Source organism: Halyomorpha halys, unplaced genomic scaffold (assembly GCF_000696795.3).
Source record: "Halyomorpha halys isolate HHAL.00 unplaced genomic scaffold, Hhal_1.1 Scaffold928.1, whole genome shotgun sequence".
NCBI classification, from domain to species: Eukaryota; Metazoa; Arthropoda; class Insecta; order Hemiptera; family Pentatomidae; genus Halyomorpha; species Halyomorpha halys.
Window position 1 is genome coordinate 149,723 of NW_027116508.1, and position 17,268 is coordinate 166,990.

General features: G+C 28.4%; 2 protein-coding genes across 8 annotated transcripts in view; both read right to left on the reverse strand.

Moving 5' to 3' along the window:
* LOC106687216 (probable cytochrome P450 6a17) overlaps positions 1-573 on the reverse strand; it is a 29,654-nt gene extending 29,081 nt beyond the window's left edge. For 2 of the 3 annotated variants that reach the window (XM_067053268.1, XM_014430960.3), the window contains exon 1: positions 504-573. The gene's annotated coding sequence lies outside the window, so the exon portion shown is untranslated. Of the gene's footprint in view, positions 1-502 lie in introns of all 3 variants that reach the window. The other variant, XM_067053269.1, reaches the window with a different exon arrangement.
* A 539-nt stretch (positions 574-1,112) lies between these two features.
* The window catches only part of AdamTS-A (ADAM metallopeptidase with thrombospondin type 1 motif A), a 500,044-nt gene continuing 483,888 nt past the window's right edge, over positions 1,113-17,268 (reverse strand). For 3 of the 5 annotated variants that reach the window (XM_014430963.2, XM_014430962.2, XM_067053271.1), the window contains 7 exons: positions 16,980-17,153; positions 13,353-13,550; positions 11,947-12,082; positions 10,622-10,796; positions 10,201-10,334; positions 5,593-5,789; positions 1,113-3,739 (listed from right to left, as the gene is read on the reverse strand). In XM_014430963.2, the coding sequence (XP_014286449.1) occupies positions 3,650-3,739; positions 5,593-5,789; positions 10,201-10,334; positions 10,622-10,796; positions 11,947-12,082; positions 13,353-13,550; positions 16,980-17,153 (1,104 nt within the window). In that variant the 3' untranslated portion in view covers positions 1,113-3,649. Of the gene's footprint in view, positions 3,740-5,592; positions 5,790-10,200; positions 10,335-10,621; positions 10,797-11,946; positions 12,083-13,352; positions 13,551-16,930; positions 17,154-17,268 lie in introns of those variants that run through there. The other 2 variants (XM_014430964.2, XM_014430965.2) reach the window with 2 other exon arrangements.

The following is a 17,268-nucleotide window of genomic DNA, read 5'->3' on the forward strand; positions in this document are numbered from 1 at the left end:
TTAAAGATATATTTATAAATATGAACTTTAATCAGGAATTTAATACTTTTGATCATTTTCAAGTTCCTTGTCAAAACCTCTTGTTGAATACGAATATAATCTTGAGGGTGGAAGAATAAGTATATAGGTATAGATCTACAAGAGTGTTGAATAAATTTTCTATACTTATTATATTAAATAGTATAATAAGACCATTTTAAGTATTTTTTTTAAAGAAAAAATAATAAGAAGAGAAAGTGTTTACATAAACTAAACCAGTCAGTCACATTGAAATAGCAGAAAAAAAAATACTTCTCATTCATTCTTCATATTAATTATTTAAATGTTCATTCAGTCATAGTTGAGGGATAAAAGGAAATCAAACTAAAAAAAAATCAATTAAGATCATTGAATAATATAAAAAATATATATTTTTTATATTGTACAATGACTCCATTCCATTAAACTGATAAAATTAAAAATAATTATTGTAATTATATTTAAAACAAAATATATTTTCCTACCTTTGTGTATTCGTTTGGTCAGCCTATTAAAGCATACTGTGGTATCATTTGCTATCATTGGTAAACACTGTAGTACCATTTGCAACCAATTTAACAGATAAATATGACCTTGATTTTTTTTTTGTATCTCTTATAAATGATAGGGAAAAAAACAAATATCAATAAATTATAAGAATTTAATTAATTGGTTTTTAAATGAATTCTATAGAAGTTTATTTTTAAAAAGTATCTTTATGTCAATAAGAGGAATAAGTATTTTAGACTTAAACAAACATAATCATTCCCAGTTATTCCTGTCTTTAAAAACAATATACATGAAAAATTTAAATGGTGACTAAAAGCATGTTTTACAAAAATTGTTTTAAAATATTTTTTGGAAGTCTTGAGTTAGTAAAAAAACAGGCATTTTAAAAAAATTAAGGAATTAGGCTTTATTTGCATTCAAATCATATCATTATTAAACCAAAATATGCTACCTTACTTCAAAATAGTCTCTTTTTTTTTTACCATGACTAAATTAAAAATTCTATTAGTTAAAACTAAATAGTTTAATAAATAGTTGTGGGTACACACTAGCTTAATTTGAAAAAGTAAAAAAAACAACAGTAATAAAAAAAAGCATTTATATTCGTTTTTGTGTAATTATTTAACTACATTTATAAGTTAAGTTAGTTAAATACATTTATGCATGAAAAAAATTTACATATATATAAATACAAATACAATATATAATAATTTACAATTTTTAATTTAAAAAAATTACAAAATCTGTACAAATTAATATTTATATACTAAGTACTCAAGAGACTGGCAGTGAGGGCGTAAATACAAGTTAACTTAGCTAACTGGAAAAGCACAATTTAATCGGTACAAATACATAAATATTAAATATACATTTTTACAAATTTAACACGCGCTAATGTGGTATAACATATTATAATATACTTTGATGTGACCATACTGAGATCATAAAGCAATATCTTCCATTCGTATTTAAATTAATTTTGCTAAAAACATATCAGTTTAAGAATACCATTTTAAATAAGAATACAATAAATTAAATTCGAATTAGTCACTAAATCATAATTGATAATTAAATAAAATAATTTACTAGCTGTATCTACAGAGAGGTTTTTAATTTTGAAGGAAGACCTTTTTTGATATATAGGTGCCACATGTATGTATCACAAAAACCTTTTAATGTAGATCAATAGTTCTCTTACTTCCTCTTTATCATTATTATTGATATTTGATATGGTAGTAATTCATAATAATAAATACAAAATTATATCATACTTATTCACTATCGAAATTTAAAAGAAATTAAATTTTACTTTAAAATGAAACAAATGAGCTATTACATTTCATGTGTAATTAAAACCTTAAATTAAACATAGCATAAGTCTGTATGATATAAGTGTGGCCCTTAGTTTTGGCTGGTCCACAAGGAAAAAAATTAAAATAAGCCTGTACAATTATACCTAAGTTGAAGCCTCATGAGAATGAAACAGGTTTAATGGAACTAATCTATTTTTAAAAGCATAGGCACTTCTGATTGTCATTAAATCATTTATTCTATTATTATTTTCTACCATATATACTACTATAGTTGTTCTTCATTAAAAAATATTAAATTAAAAGATCACTGTTGAATTAAAAAAGGTAGATATTTAACCCTTCAGAACATGGAACCGATCTAAAAGATCAATTCTCACATTATATCCTTACTTTTAGTTTACTAACTAGATTTTCCGGCTGAAAACCAGGGTTTCTCTCAGATTAATTTTTTATTGGTAATTTTGAAGATCCGGGTGATTTTTAATGCATCTACAACATGATTTACTGTATAGCAATAAAACGTTTTGGCAATAGCAGTTCAGGTTCTGTATAGAAGGTATTCTGACCATAATATTAAGCAAGCAAAGAGATACATTACAGAAAATTTACATAAACTAAATGATTAATGGTAAAAAAATATAAAAAAAAGAAAGAGTAAAAAGTTTACTTCAGAAGTAAATGTGTGAATTGCAAAAGATAAAGAATGTCTAGTAAAAATAAAGTATGAAAAACGAAATTGTAGAAATTGTTCAACATTTTGCATTTTTTGTGCAAGAATTATTGAAAAAAAAACATTAAAAAATGCCTAAACATTTTTATAATTAATGAAACTCAATTTGGTTTAGTGAAAAATTGTTTTTTAAATACTAATAATCTAATTTACAACTTCAACACAACCTAATTTATAAAGTACAAAATCAGTCTAAAAAGGCCTTGAAATTACTTAAAAAAATTAGGATAAAAATGGTTTGGAACTCTTAGATCGCATTTCATGTACTGGAGGATTAAATAAGTTAAAATAACTTACCGGGCATATTCATAAAATTTCATTTATTTGATAAATTGGTTTTAAAAGTTTATTTAAGATATTGTTTATGAAATAAAATGGCTGAATTTTCTATTATCATTTACAACTTTGAAAATAATGTCACTGAAAGAATTAAATCAAGCAATTTTTAAAAGATTTGCTATATATTGATGACTTCAATTTATATAGTAGTATATGTGTATCAGATCTATGGTAACTTTATACAAAAAAGAGTCTCTTAAGTTCAATTGGCACATTTTATTTTTCTTTCTAGTAAATTGAATTATCTAGCATTCTTAAATTACAATCTATTGTACTTGAAATACTTAATAATTATATTAAAGCTGAAGTTTTCCGCATAGTTTCCTTAGCAAGAGTCAACTACTCAAACCTAGTGAAACTACTCAAAAACAGTTAAAAGTCTTTCAATGTTCATACATTAATGCATATAAACAGTAATTGACGATTTTTACACTTGTCCATTTTTTTTTTTTTTAAATTAATTTTAAAGGAAAATTACACTTCGGCAATAAACACAAACATATACACACATCTATATAAATAATAAGTGCACGATTTACAAGTTCTTTCGAAACGAACTTAATATGCATGTATATACATGTATACATATATATAATAATACTGATGTGACTTCTTCTGAGACAACTTCAATAATAGATTTGTCATGACCCATTTGGGGCGCTGGGGCATAAGGGTTCTCAGGCCCACAGGCAGCATGGGGCTCTAATTGTTTCTTATCTAACTAGACATCTCTGATTTGCTAAGGAGGTAGTAAATCCAATCTTAGCCCATCCTTCGGTTTACAAAAACCACAACAGCCTCCACACCTTCCAATGATCTTTTGATTATCCTAAAATAATTTACAATATTATTTGCTCTTATAGTTTTCATTTTTACACTATCTAAGACATTAAATATAGTTCTTTTTTCATTTAAACCTCAGTAATCCAAACAAGTAAGATCAAATTTGTGGGATGATATGCAGCACATTCTGAATTTAGATTGTATTTTTGGAAAATATCTCATCATCATATAGCTTTTATTTCACAGATAGACTTGCAAAAATGAAATTTTATTAAATAAAGAAATTTCTTATCACAAATTGTAATTAGTTGAGAGAGATTTTTTTCATCAGTTGTTACTTATCTGTCAACCATCATACATGAATTACAAATGATCTTGTTAAGGTTTTCTCAAAAATATAAACTTTATTAACAAATTTTAAAATAATTATTAACTAAACCTCTGTTGACATCCAAAGTGATGTAAGGTCTGACATAAACACAATATTATAATTGCAACAAATATAGCTTGATATCTTAATATTTTTACACAAAGAAGAAAAAAACAGGAATCAAGCATCCTATCATAGGATAAAATATTAGGCCATATTAGGAAATAAATAATAAAATGAGATGAAAAATTAAATTAAATTTTTAATCTTTTAAATTAAATTTTAACTACCAAAGCCATATTTCATTTGTAAATGGAATCAATGAGCAGAAAAGTAATGCTTACTTAGTTATGGACTCACAGAGAAATAATTTATTACAAATAAATACAGTCAAACCTCTCTGTACATTGAAAATCACTATATATCAACTTTGTTTAGGAATCTAAATTTTTATGAGGAAAATGTATTTTATATATCAAATAAAATTTCTATAAATAAGTGGAATATGGTCTGGGTACAGTGTAGAAAACTCAAATAGTAATAACTATTTTTATTTGAGCAATAAATGAAAACTGAAATAGTAACAGATAAAAAGAAGAAATATAAAAGAAAGTACAACTAAGAGATGAAAAAGGGGGATAAGAATAAAATCAAGAAGGAAAAAAAAGAAGGAAGAAAATGAAGGAGACAGAATTCATACATGTTTTGACAGAATCAAAGTCAGAGTGAACCATTCGTATTGGAAGAAGTGTGGATGGCAGTTAAGTACGTTACATTTGAAAATAATTTTAAAGTAAACAGTATAGTAAATAAAGAGAATATTAAAATTAAGTTAACAATAAATGATAATATACGTAATAGGGTGGAGGAGGGGGGAGAAGAAATATTTAACAAAAAAAAAAAATAAAATGTACACGGATAGAAAACAAAGAAGAAATAAAGTTAAAATAATGGGATACAATAAAAATGATAAAGAAAGACAATATATCAACTGAATGGGGATACAGAGGTATGCGAAATTATATAATAGAAAAATTAATAATAAAGTAATTAATGCTGCAACTTTGAGAATCACTGACTTCCAAATTAGATCTGGGTGAACCAATAAATTAAAAAGCAGCATGTCTCACATAATTTGCAAAAAAAAGAATTTTAATAATGGTTTAGATTGTTCAGTTTTCCTTTAAACCTAAAAAATTGCCTTTGGCACTTTTTTAAAATAGCTGTAATTGATTTATTTATGACAATACTATATATGTATTGAAATTTCTATAGTTTAATTTTTTTTTTCAAGGAATCTTTATGTTTGATATATAGAGGTTCAACAATATTTTTATAACCTAAAAGAGAGCAGAATGTTTATAAAGTAATGTTTTTATAAAAAAAAAGGAAACAAAAAAACTTTGAAAGACAAACTGAAATTTAATACAGTAGTTATTCATAAATAAATGTAATCATCGGTCTATTGTTTTACAATATGTTATAATTACACTAAGCATAATCAAATGAAGAAAAAGTAAAAAACGTACCTTTTGCTTATCAATTTTAGGTGGTGCATGAGCTCCAATACCAACCCAAACAGTCAATGATGAAACTTTAAAACCAGTTGAAAAAAGATTAATAGAGAACTGTCCTTCAGGGCAGAGACCTCTTGTTTGACAATCACCTGCTTCTCCATAACTTACAGGATTACCTTTCATCGTTGTAGCAAATGTCCAGTCATTGGCTGAAATATTTAAAAATTAACTATTAAGTAGCTATAACTATAAATAAAACAAAATCACCCGAGCTACATCAACATTTGTAGCTAAGCAACTTTCACACATATCATTACAATAATGGGGTGTATAAAAACATAAAAATGACTGTTTTATCAAATTCAAGATTTCAAAGGACTGTAAATATTTTAATTCTATTTAATACTTACCAATACTTAATAATCCCTTTAAAGTATTCACTAACCCTTTTTAATCCCATTCGATTTTGTTATATATCAATCTATCGATTATATCTATTCTTATATCGATCTATCTATACGAGATAACATTATGGAACCTTTCCGTATATAGTGTGTGTTTTTCATCCCAGGACAGGAGAGACTCGGGTCTCTCGAAAACCAAGGCATCACATAACCAAAGTACAAGAAAGTGACTGTTTTTGTGATTCCTAAACATGACTGCACAGTACGCTTATGCGTCGACTATAAAATAGGGGTGAACCCTCAACTTCAAGATGCACACTATCCTATACCAAACATCGACGACCTCCTTACAACACTCAACGATTCCTTACATTTTTGCTCTCTGGACTTGGTAAAAGCATACCTACACATACCAGTTGATGAGGAGAGCACAAAAATCCAGACGATCATTACTCATAAAGGAAGCGACACCTTCAAATGTCTTTCATTTGGAATCAAAAGTGCTCCAAATGATTTTCATCTCATCATGGACAAAGTTTTAGAAAGATTGAAAGGGGTTACAGTATACTTTGACTACATAATAGTGCACGCAAGAACACGAGAAAAATGTTACATAAAACTAACAGCTTGTCTTGACAGACTACAGCAGTTCGACTTACACCTTAACAAGGAGAAATGCGAATTTTCCAAAACCAAAGTGCAATACCTAGGATATGTCATCGAACATGGAAAGATTGCAAAAGTCCAACTAAAGTTGCAGCCATCAAAAATGCTCCCAGACCGACAAACCAGAATGATGTCAAAAGATTCCTAGGAATGGTCACTTACTATGCAAAATTTATACCGGATACCTCAACCCTCACTTACCCACTGAGACTCTTGCTTCAACAAAACTGTAAATTCCATTGGTCCACAAAATGTGAAGCACCATTTATACAGCTAAAAAATGAAATAAAATATTACATTCAAAATGACATTCTCTTCAAAGGGTAAGAACTTCATCATACCCACATTGGAATTGTTAAGATGAAGCAACTGGCAAGACAATACGTCTATTGGCAATACTTAGATAAAGATATAGAACACTTTGTTCACAATTGCCAAGAATTTGGGCAAAAACAGAAGAATCCCACGAAAGCACCCATCCATCACTGGGAGGAACCCTCAGAAAACTTTGAAAGGATTCACATGGACTAAACTGGCCCATTTCAAGATCATCACTTTTTTATATTAGTTGACACAAAATCGAGATGGTTGGAAGTTCACTATTCCAAGAATGCACCTATATCATAGTCAACAATTCAATATCTTCAAGATATATTCTCAACTCATGGATTACCAAACACACTGGTTTCTAACAATGGAACTATTTTTAAGAGTGAAACATACACAAAATTCTCCACAGATCAGGGCATTCTTCAAAAGTTTATTGCACCAGGCCACCCTGCTACCAATGGATTAGCAGAACGTAATGTCTAAACTCTTAAACAAAAATTACAAGCTATGACATCATGAAAACAACCTCTCCAAAGGAAAATCTAAGAAATCTTGATGCAATATAAATCTACTCCGCTCTTATCAGGCTTATCTTCAGCATAATTATATTTAAAACGATGATTACATATTAAACTTGACCTTCTACATCCGCCACCACAAATCTGTACACCATCCTCATTCAACATCTCACCTGGAACACGTCAACTTAGCGCGGGAGATCGGATACAAGCAAGACTGTACCCTCCCACTGGTAAGCCAATGTGGAGACTTGGAACGATAGTCCAGAAGCTTGGAAAACTCCACTACATTGTGAAACTCGATGAAAACGGATATTCCATAAAGAGACATATCAACCAACTACTGTTTGTTGCTATTGAAATGACACCCAAGAAAACAGTGACATTCGCTCCATCACTAAGCAATGTTCATGAACCAGAGAGCCGACCACCACAGGAACAAAACTCAAATCATCTAGAGTCAATTCCAGAATCCCAACACCAATCGGGAGTGCAGCTCCAACCTATCCTGAGGCAGCAGGAAGGGAACGCAGACAACCTACACGGCTACAAGACTATGAGTGTTCCTTCAAAATTGAAGTAGCATCAAATGATTAATTATTTGTTATTAGTTATTAAATGATATATTTTTTGTTTATTTCATTACTATAAAGTTAGCGTGGGAGCTTGTTATATATCGATTATATCCGTTCTTGTATCAATCTATCTATGCAAGATAACATTATGTAACTTTTCCGAATATAGTGTGTGTTTTTCATCCCAGGACAATGTTTATTTAAGTTCTTCGTGATTCCCAAATGACAGTACTAATCTGAATGGAGACTTACCAGACTTCTTCAAAAAAGCCTCAGTTTAGTTATTTGTTTAAAGAAGAAACATAACTGTGTCCTACAAAATTCTCGTAATTTTGAGGCATTACCGGGAAAAAAATTTCACAGCCGCTGAAGCAACTTGTGAAATTATCAAATATGAAGGAGGTGTCCTTGAACAGTGCATTGTGGGGGATTGGTTAGAAAAATTTAGCAGGGGATATACGATGGATAAGAAGAAGGGCTCTGGGCAACCATTAATGGATATTAATGAGGTTCTGCAGGAAGCTGTTGAGTCAAATCTGTCCACAAGAACTCGTAATCTTGCCAGGGAGTGTGATGTGTCAAAAGATACTGTTATCTACTCTCTATAGGGAAGGAGAAAAAGAGCAACTGACTGGACCCTCATGAACTTACTCCTCAGCAATCAGCAATCACTTCCTGTTGAACCAAAGAAAATTTTAAAGAAATTCATGGGTTCGAACTCCTGCCTCATCTACCATATACTCAAGACCTCAGACCATCAAATTACTATTTGTTTCGATCCATGGCCCATTTCTTTCAAGGAAAAAAATTTAATAATTGTGCGGAAGTTGAAATTTCAGTTCAAGAGTTCTTTGACAGCCATCCCAAAGAATTTATTTATATTTTGAGTATTAATTTTAGTTTATATCAAAGAAATAATAATACAAATATTTGGTTGAAAAGCAGTCTTTTTTTTTACCCTCCATTAATCATAAAACCCTAAGGTTCGATGCCGATACCACCATATGCTCTCTACATACATCCTTCCAGTGATGCCCCTCCAAACCCAATTCTACTAAATCAGTTTTAAAGCAATCCTCCCATCTACATTTTGGTCTACCCCTCGAACGTATACCTTTCAGTTCAGTGTTTATTAACATTTTAGGGATACGCTTGTCACTAAGCCCATCTTATACGCCGTAATACTTTAACGTGAATTATATTAACAGCAGTTCTATTACATATGAGTGTAGTTCTCTTAATTCAGCATAGCCTTCTAAATTATCCTATTAATTCATCCTTTTTTGGTCCGAATATTTTACATACTACTTTATTTTTGATAAACCTTAAGGCGCTCTTTATCCCAGAATGTGAGAAGTCACGTTTCACATCCAAAAAGAACAGTGGGAAGGATAATGGTTTTGTAAATTATAATTTTTAAATTTTTGAATAGAAGACACAAGCTTGCTGTTTTGAAATTAAAAAAATAAGAAGCATTTCCCACCTTCAACCTCACTTTTACTTCCTCATCAATTTTTTTTTCTCTAGTTACTATAGAACCTTTATACTTAAACCTATCTACCTGTTCAAACATATTTCCTCCTTCATCTATATCACCAAAATTGCTAGTGTTTTTACTGCTAACCATACATTTAGTTTTATCCGTATTTATTTCAACACCTAGATCCTGAGTGGAGTTTTTAACACAGTTGTACATTATATCATTATTTTTCAAAATACATTTTTTTTATATCTACAGTAGGTTAAAACGTTGAAGTTTAAATTGGGAGAGCTGGAGATGTATCGAATTTCCAAGTCAATTTGAACCAATTGGAATTATAAAATATTCTCGTTCAATAAATTACAGTATATTGTCTGTGCTTACATATTTTTGAGTTGATTGGAGATGAGCAGAGAATAATCAGTCCTTACTACCCAATAAAAAACTGATGTTCCAAGGATAAAAATTTGTAGTTATAAGCATAAGTATAAAAAAAATTATGAGATATGCATAATAAAAAACTTTAACCTTTAGATAAGTAAAATACAGGCAATTATCGATTTTACCCAGATTTTGCTAGTTAACAAATGATTCAATTAATTAATATTGCAAAAGAATCGTGTCATTAAATTAAGTAGTCCACTTACTGTCAACAATTAAAGAAGTAATGTTGATTCGAATCTTCTTAAAATAAGTAAAACCATAAGCTACTTGGTTCCATTCATTATCACAGCCGTCAAGTCTTCTGTCCATGTTCATGCACTTTGTTGGGTATCTCAGACTGAAAGAAAAAAAAAAGTTACATGCCCTTCAGCATCTGATAACATGTACTCAGATACCAATATGATTAACTTCACTTAAATAACTTAACTTTCTTTTAATTGATTTATTTTTTAAATTATTAAAGAAACAAGAAGCAATAGTATAACTCTTTAATAATATTATTAATTTGACTAAAATTCAGATACCTTATTTATTCAATTAGAATAAGAAACATAAAAAGTCACTGAACTTTATCACATTGGCTTCTGAGCAGCAAATACAGAGATTCAAACTTAAAAATCTTACTTTTTACTAAATATTTCAGCAAAATTATCATTTGGTGGAAGTGTCAAATATTCACTTGGTCTATTTTCTTGCATATTATAACAGAAAACTGTCACATTCCTTCCTTTAATCCAAAGTTGATATTCTCCATCTCTACGTTCATTAAATCCTTCTTGAAGGGCTTGGCAGGAAGGACCTTTGAAAAAATAAAATAATAATGTATAATTGCATAATTTATTATTGACTTTTGTATCATTTTTTTGTTTTTGCTTTTAATCAACTTGCCGCCAAAAGGCTATAGTGTGTCTGGTATAAGGTTGATAATCTATCATTCTTTAAATACATGTGATGTGTAATTATAGTAGTTTTTAGTTATAGCCTGATTTTATTTCTTTTAAAAATACCTCAATATTTAACATAAAATAACAATATTTATTACAGGGTGTATATAAGAGCTATAATCAAACACTGTATAACATAAAAAATTGTGGATTATCAGATATTTGGTCAATATTTTGATCTGTCATAAAGGATATAAAAGTCCTAAATGGCACGTTAGTCATGAACAAAAGTAAAAACTATAGTTTGCAGCAATTACGAAGCAAGATAATTAACTTTACAAGCCCATTTAAACCAATATTCAATTATATTTATGAGATTTATACCCACCAGAGTCCCTGTTATGTGTGCTGAGATATTTTTAAAAGAAATGGTGTTAGGTTAAAACTAAAGACTACTTTTATTACAAACCACATGAACTTAAAGAATGATATACAAATCAGCAACCTTATATCAGGGTACACTATAACCTTCTGGCAACAATACTATATTTTATATTCATATCACTGAAAACATCACTGTTTCTCAATTACCCATATATTTTGGTTTAACCATGTTAATGTTGAATATTTATTTGTAGTGTTTTCTATCCATTTAAATTAATTTATATTTTAAAATGTTTACAAATTTTTATATTTTAGATGAAACAGTGTGCTTTTATATTGCAGGAATTAAATTTCTTTGGAAAGCAACAATGCATGAAGGATCCATGGAATATCCATTTTTTTTTTTTGGGATTAATATTTTAACAAAAATCATTTAAAGCTAAGGTCAAATATTTATAATCCAAGGTTCACAATTGAATTACGAGAATTTTCTATATGGATCAATACACGAATTAAAGGAACAAATATGTTTTGTAGCATTTCCTAATGTTCATGATTCCATAACATTCCTGTGATAAAATTGACTGAGATATGAAATATGTTACTAGAAATGTAATATTAAATTAATGTGACAAATTTTAAACAAATTCAACTTATATAAGTGATTATATATAAACTTACACATTACAGTTTCACATTTTCTTCTCCGTTCAGGTCGCAGTTCTTTATTGCAATATTTCAATGCGACTTTTTTCTTACCATTATAACAATATAAATTTCGTTTTTGCTTTCCTTTTCGACTGCATGGTTTAGAACACTATAGCAAATTAAAATTATGTTATTAAAAAATAAAGTACGCTTGTTATATATACAATAATTTTGTGAGTAAATATTTCTGAGTTCACTACAACAGTCAATGTAGTACTATAACATATGAAGAATATACTAATCACTAGTTGATAACTATAATCTACTTCTATTGGCTTATTAATCCAATTTTATACAAACATTTTATTTGTGTGAATATATAACATTAATATTTCAGTTCATTTATTTAAGCTTATTTTTTATGTTTTCATTGATTCCTAAATCTAAATGTAATCTAGTAGCACTCACAGGTGCTTGGTTGTACCAGACCCTGATCATGTAAATATAAATGTCTATGCCAAAGAAAAAAATGAAGACATGTTTGCACATGATAACAGAGTTATATTATAAAAAAATTAGATAACAGGAAGTAAATATTGAAAAATAACTGAGGATTTTTTCCAAGGCAAATTTTATGTTTAAAAAATCCTTTTAGTGCACAGTGGCAAAATAATTGGAAGAATCCAACACTTTCGTAAACAAAGGAACCAACGGTTGTTTACAATCATAAAAGAACAATATGTCAGAAAATTCCAGTTATATATGGACAAAGTCACTATGTTCAGAAAGGCTGAAATAGAACCAGGATGAGACCACACATGAATTGTATAGAAACAAAACAAGTTTTCAAGAGAACCATCATACTCCCCTCCCAAAGGTTAGGTAATAAATAGTATATAATAAAGAAATCTAGCAGATGCTAATAATAAAGAGTCGAGCCACATAAAAAACCTTTCCCTTTCAATACTTGAGTACTTTCAAATCATTTTTTTTTTTTCAATGAACCTAGTCAAAACCAAAATATAGAAGATTGGACATTACTTTATCCTCATATCTATGTTTTAGTGTATTCCTCATCTTATTTTCCCTTTGGTTCAGTACTCATCAGCTTTTTAGTTTCTTGTTCATCATGCAGACCAACAACCTTACAAAATTACATCAGGACTGGCTCCTGGACAGTATTAACTGAACAACTTTATGATACAAAAGTACATAGAGTTTCTAGTTATTAATTGTGCTTTTTCTCCACTGTGACTTACAATGCTCAGTAGGTAAAGTTTTATGGAACACTCAATGCAGTGATTTAGTTCATTTAGCAACCACATTTTTTTCTGAATCATCGATCCCTCAATCAATAAATACAACATATTAAAACAATCTTAATAACACAAAACTATAAGACCATGTTTAGCATCTAGAAAAATAAAATTATAACTTACTGGTTGCCATATCCCAACTTCCCACCTATATACACTGTTGCAGTAACCTCTACAAGTTCTACTGGTTTCTGGTTTTGTCCTTGGATTACAAAACCATTCCTCGATTTCATGTGGTTCTTTACGAGCTTTACTATTTAAACTGTTTTTAACACAACGAACTTTTCTCATCTGCCTTCCAGTCCCACAAGATGACGTACACTGCAAAACATCAGATATATATGAATAAGTCATAGAAAAGAACTATTCAAGGATGTGATAAAAGAAAATGAATCACCAATTTGAAACTTCTGACAAAATATATAGAATATTATTAATATTATAGATTAAAAGAATTAAATTTATAAATAAAAAGACATCATAAACTATTTGAATTGTATAGAAAAACAAATTAATAAAGATTTCACCATCAACTGAAAAGCTATTTATTTCTATAGACAGTAATTTTAGTTCAATGCAGATTTTTGATGATATATACTAGTTTTTAATCTTCAGGTGTTCCAGAAATTTAATTTAATAAATAAACCTTTGAAGAGTTTTAATTTTTTTAAAAATTGTATTTCCTTGAATATCAATTTTTCTTATAAAATTGGATAACTTTTTACTACAAGATAATTCACAGCAAGATTCTAAGGGAAGAAGTATTTGAAACTTCATTTATAAATTATGACAAGAAGCCTCATACTAATAACAACTAATAATATTTAAAAAGAATGTTTGATACATAGAACATCAATAAGGTCTGAAAATATTATACTTTTGGAAAAACACAAAGTTCATAAAAAAATAATGAAATGATAAACAGATCTGAAATGGCTTTACAAACAATAAGACTTTTGTTCAAAACTATTATATTTTATTTATTCTGAGTGTTTGACTGTTACATCTTTATTGGTTGAAGTTCAGACAAATAATCCAGCAAATTTTATATTGTTGCTTAAGCAGTGATATCTCTTAGCCCAAAAAGAATCAAAAATGCAATTTTTCTACTATTTAAATTTTTAAATTATCAGTGATCATTCTTGACATGGTATATATTTTTAGGACTTAAAGAATATTGATTCAAAATGTTTTTAAAATTATGCTTTTATTTTTATGTTTTTATAAATGCTATAAAGATTCTTTAGATTTACAAAGTATCACAGCTTAAGTGACAATATTCAAAACAATATAAATACTCAATATCCACAAAAATATCCATCCGTCAGACTTCTCACATTGAACATTCCTGACTGATGGTATTGGTGGTAAAGTAGTAAATTTATAGGATATACTGCACAAATCACATCTCTTAAAAACATACAATAAACTTTCACTCAACAAAGCCACATTGATAATAATATTACCAGTGGTGAAACCTAATATAAAATTACAGGGATGAAGAGTACTTATGTAGATTTAATAATAATATATAGTTGTTCTTTCACAGAAAGAAAATTATATAAAATTACTAGAAAAAACTATGGTCCAAGGACCAAACTAACTGATTTAGTATTTGCAACACAAAAAGGTTATGTTTCAAGTTATATCACAAATCCCTTAATATGATTTTTTCATTTACTAAACAATGTAATTATGTCACAATATTATTCTAAAAATGAATTTTATCAACTCATTTTAAAGTTTAGTAGACTCAGATTTTGTCCATCAAATCACAGTTTCCATCCTGATATAACTCACTACTACTTTTCTGTCCCAATAGTAGTCTAAAAATGAATTTTATCAACTCATTTTAAAGTTCAGTAGACTCAGGTTTTGTCCATCAAATCACAGTTTCCATCCTGATATAACTCACTACTACTTTTCTGTCAAGAGGAAAGTTTATAGGCAAAGCTATGAATTTTAATTTTTTTAATCATTCTTTCTAAATTTATTTGGAAGTCTTTCCATTTTCATTCCTTTATTATATCCATTTTAAAATAAACATAATAAAAGACTTAAAATGAAAGGTCTTATTTTTTATTTTATTTTTATTTTTTGCTCATTTAATTAAAATAGTTATTCTTCAGGTTCAAAAATGGTATCAGCCAGATCCATAAATATCTCTCCCTCCCTTTTGGTTTCCTATTTTATTTTAGATGAAAATAATTTTTATAGAAAATTTCTGGAGAAAATAAATAAAGGTGAAGAAAATAATATTTTAAAAAAAAAGTGTTTGTAAAGCCATGACATACAGTAATAAAATATATGTTTTTTAGATAACTTAAATGTCCTAAAAAACAAACCATAATTATACATATTCATGCGTTAAAATACATAAATAAACTGGTTTCAAACAGCTTTAGGTATTAGGATAACTAGCATGCTGAATTAAATAAATAACACTGGCTGCAACACCAATTTATATTTTCTTATTTAATTTATTTTAAATGGTATTAAAAAAAAAAGATAAATACCACAGTTCTGACAATCAAAAAAATAAGTTTCTCTTAATAATAAAAAAAATCTCAAAACATGCTGTAAACTTATCCAATTATAGTTTGGTGTTTCACACAAATATCAATCTCAATAAATATTTTAGAAGCTAGTTATTTTTTCAAATGTTTACATAGTAAAATAATACAAAACTTTTTTAATCTGAAAAAAGATTATGAATTAATGAAGCATAATATATTCCTGATTTTAAATGTCTGTCTTTGATATAAAAGATTCAGTAGTAGAATAGTATTTGCCTATTTCTTAATTCACTCTTCATAAAGCTAGGGATGTAAAAAGCAATAAAATCCCGGAGTCCTGGAGGTCTTGAATGGCCAATATCCCAATAATATAATTATAATATGATCCAATAATTAATTATATAGGAGTATTGAAACATGCTTACACTTAAACAGTTATGCTGATCACTGATTTTCGTAAAAATAAATTGTTGCTGTATTCACTTAAATTATGCAACAAAACTATTCGCCAATTTCAAAATACTTAAATTTAATTTTCTTTTTTTCCAGTTGAGAATATAATACTTTTCTTGTCTAGTTATTGGCAACATATAATTCTACAAACACATGAAGTCTATTCTAAGGGTAGACATAGATTGACTGATTTTATAATGATTAAGAATTATTTTGATTTTTCTATTATAAACCATAAAAAAATTAGGAATATTTATAAATTTTACCTTTTCATGCAATTGTGTCCCAATAGTGATGAAAAATAATTTTAAAAAAAAGACTAACTCTTAAATTAATTATTTATCATTAGAAAATATTTATCTCAAGATCTATGTTTTTCCAAACTTGAATTTCTAACAAAAATATTCTACGATACAAGTTGATAAATTTAGTGAATGATTATTTGCAACTTATTTTTATTTTCCCTTTCTTTTGAATTTAAATTCAATAAAAAAAAAAAATCAAGGAATTAACTCCAAATGATAAAAATCAATGTTTAATTATGACATAGGTCTCACTATTAATTAACCTTATTACATTATAAAGCAATTAACACCATACACCAGGGCAAATTTATGAGTTTCCAATATTAGTAATGAATGAATAAATAAGCCACTCCAAGTTATAGGTTCTCCAATCATGCAGCTGACACAAATGATAAATAAACAGAAACATAAAGTAAAAAACACCAACAAAACAACAGTATCCAATACGATGAAAACGTCAGTTTTTCGTTTGGTACCTGCGACCATTCCCCTTCTTCCCAGTCGTAAGGACACGGGGATTTCTTACAAGCTTTCAAGTCATTTGGCCTTTTCCTTGCAATAGAACAATGGTGATCAGGTACTCTCTCTCCTTTGGATGACTTACAGTCTACTTGTCTCCTCCTTGTTCCCTTACCGCAACTGGTTGAACACTAGAATAGTCCCTCATATTAGGCAATGCCAACGTCAACCTATTTTCTTATATCTGACAGTTTGTTTCTTGGTTGAATATAATACTTCTAAGAAATTCATTCTTATACATACATT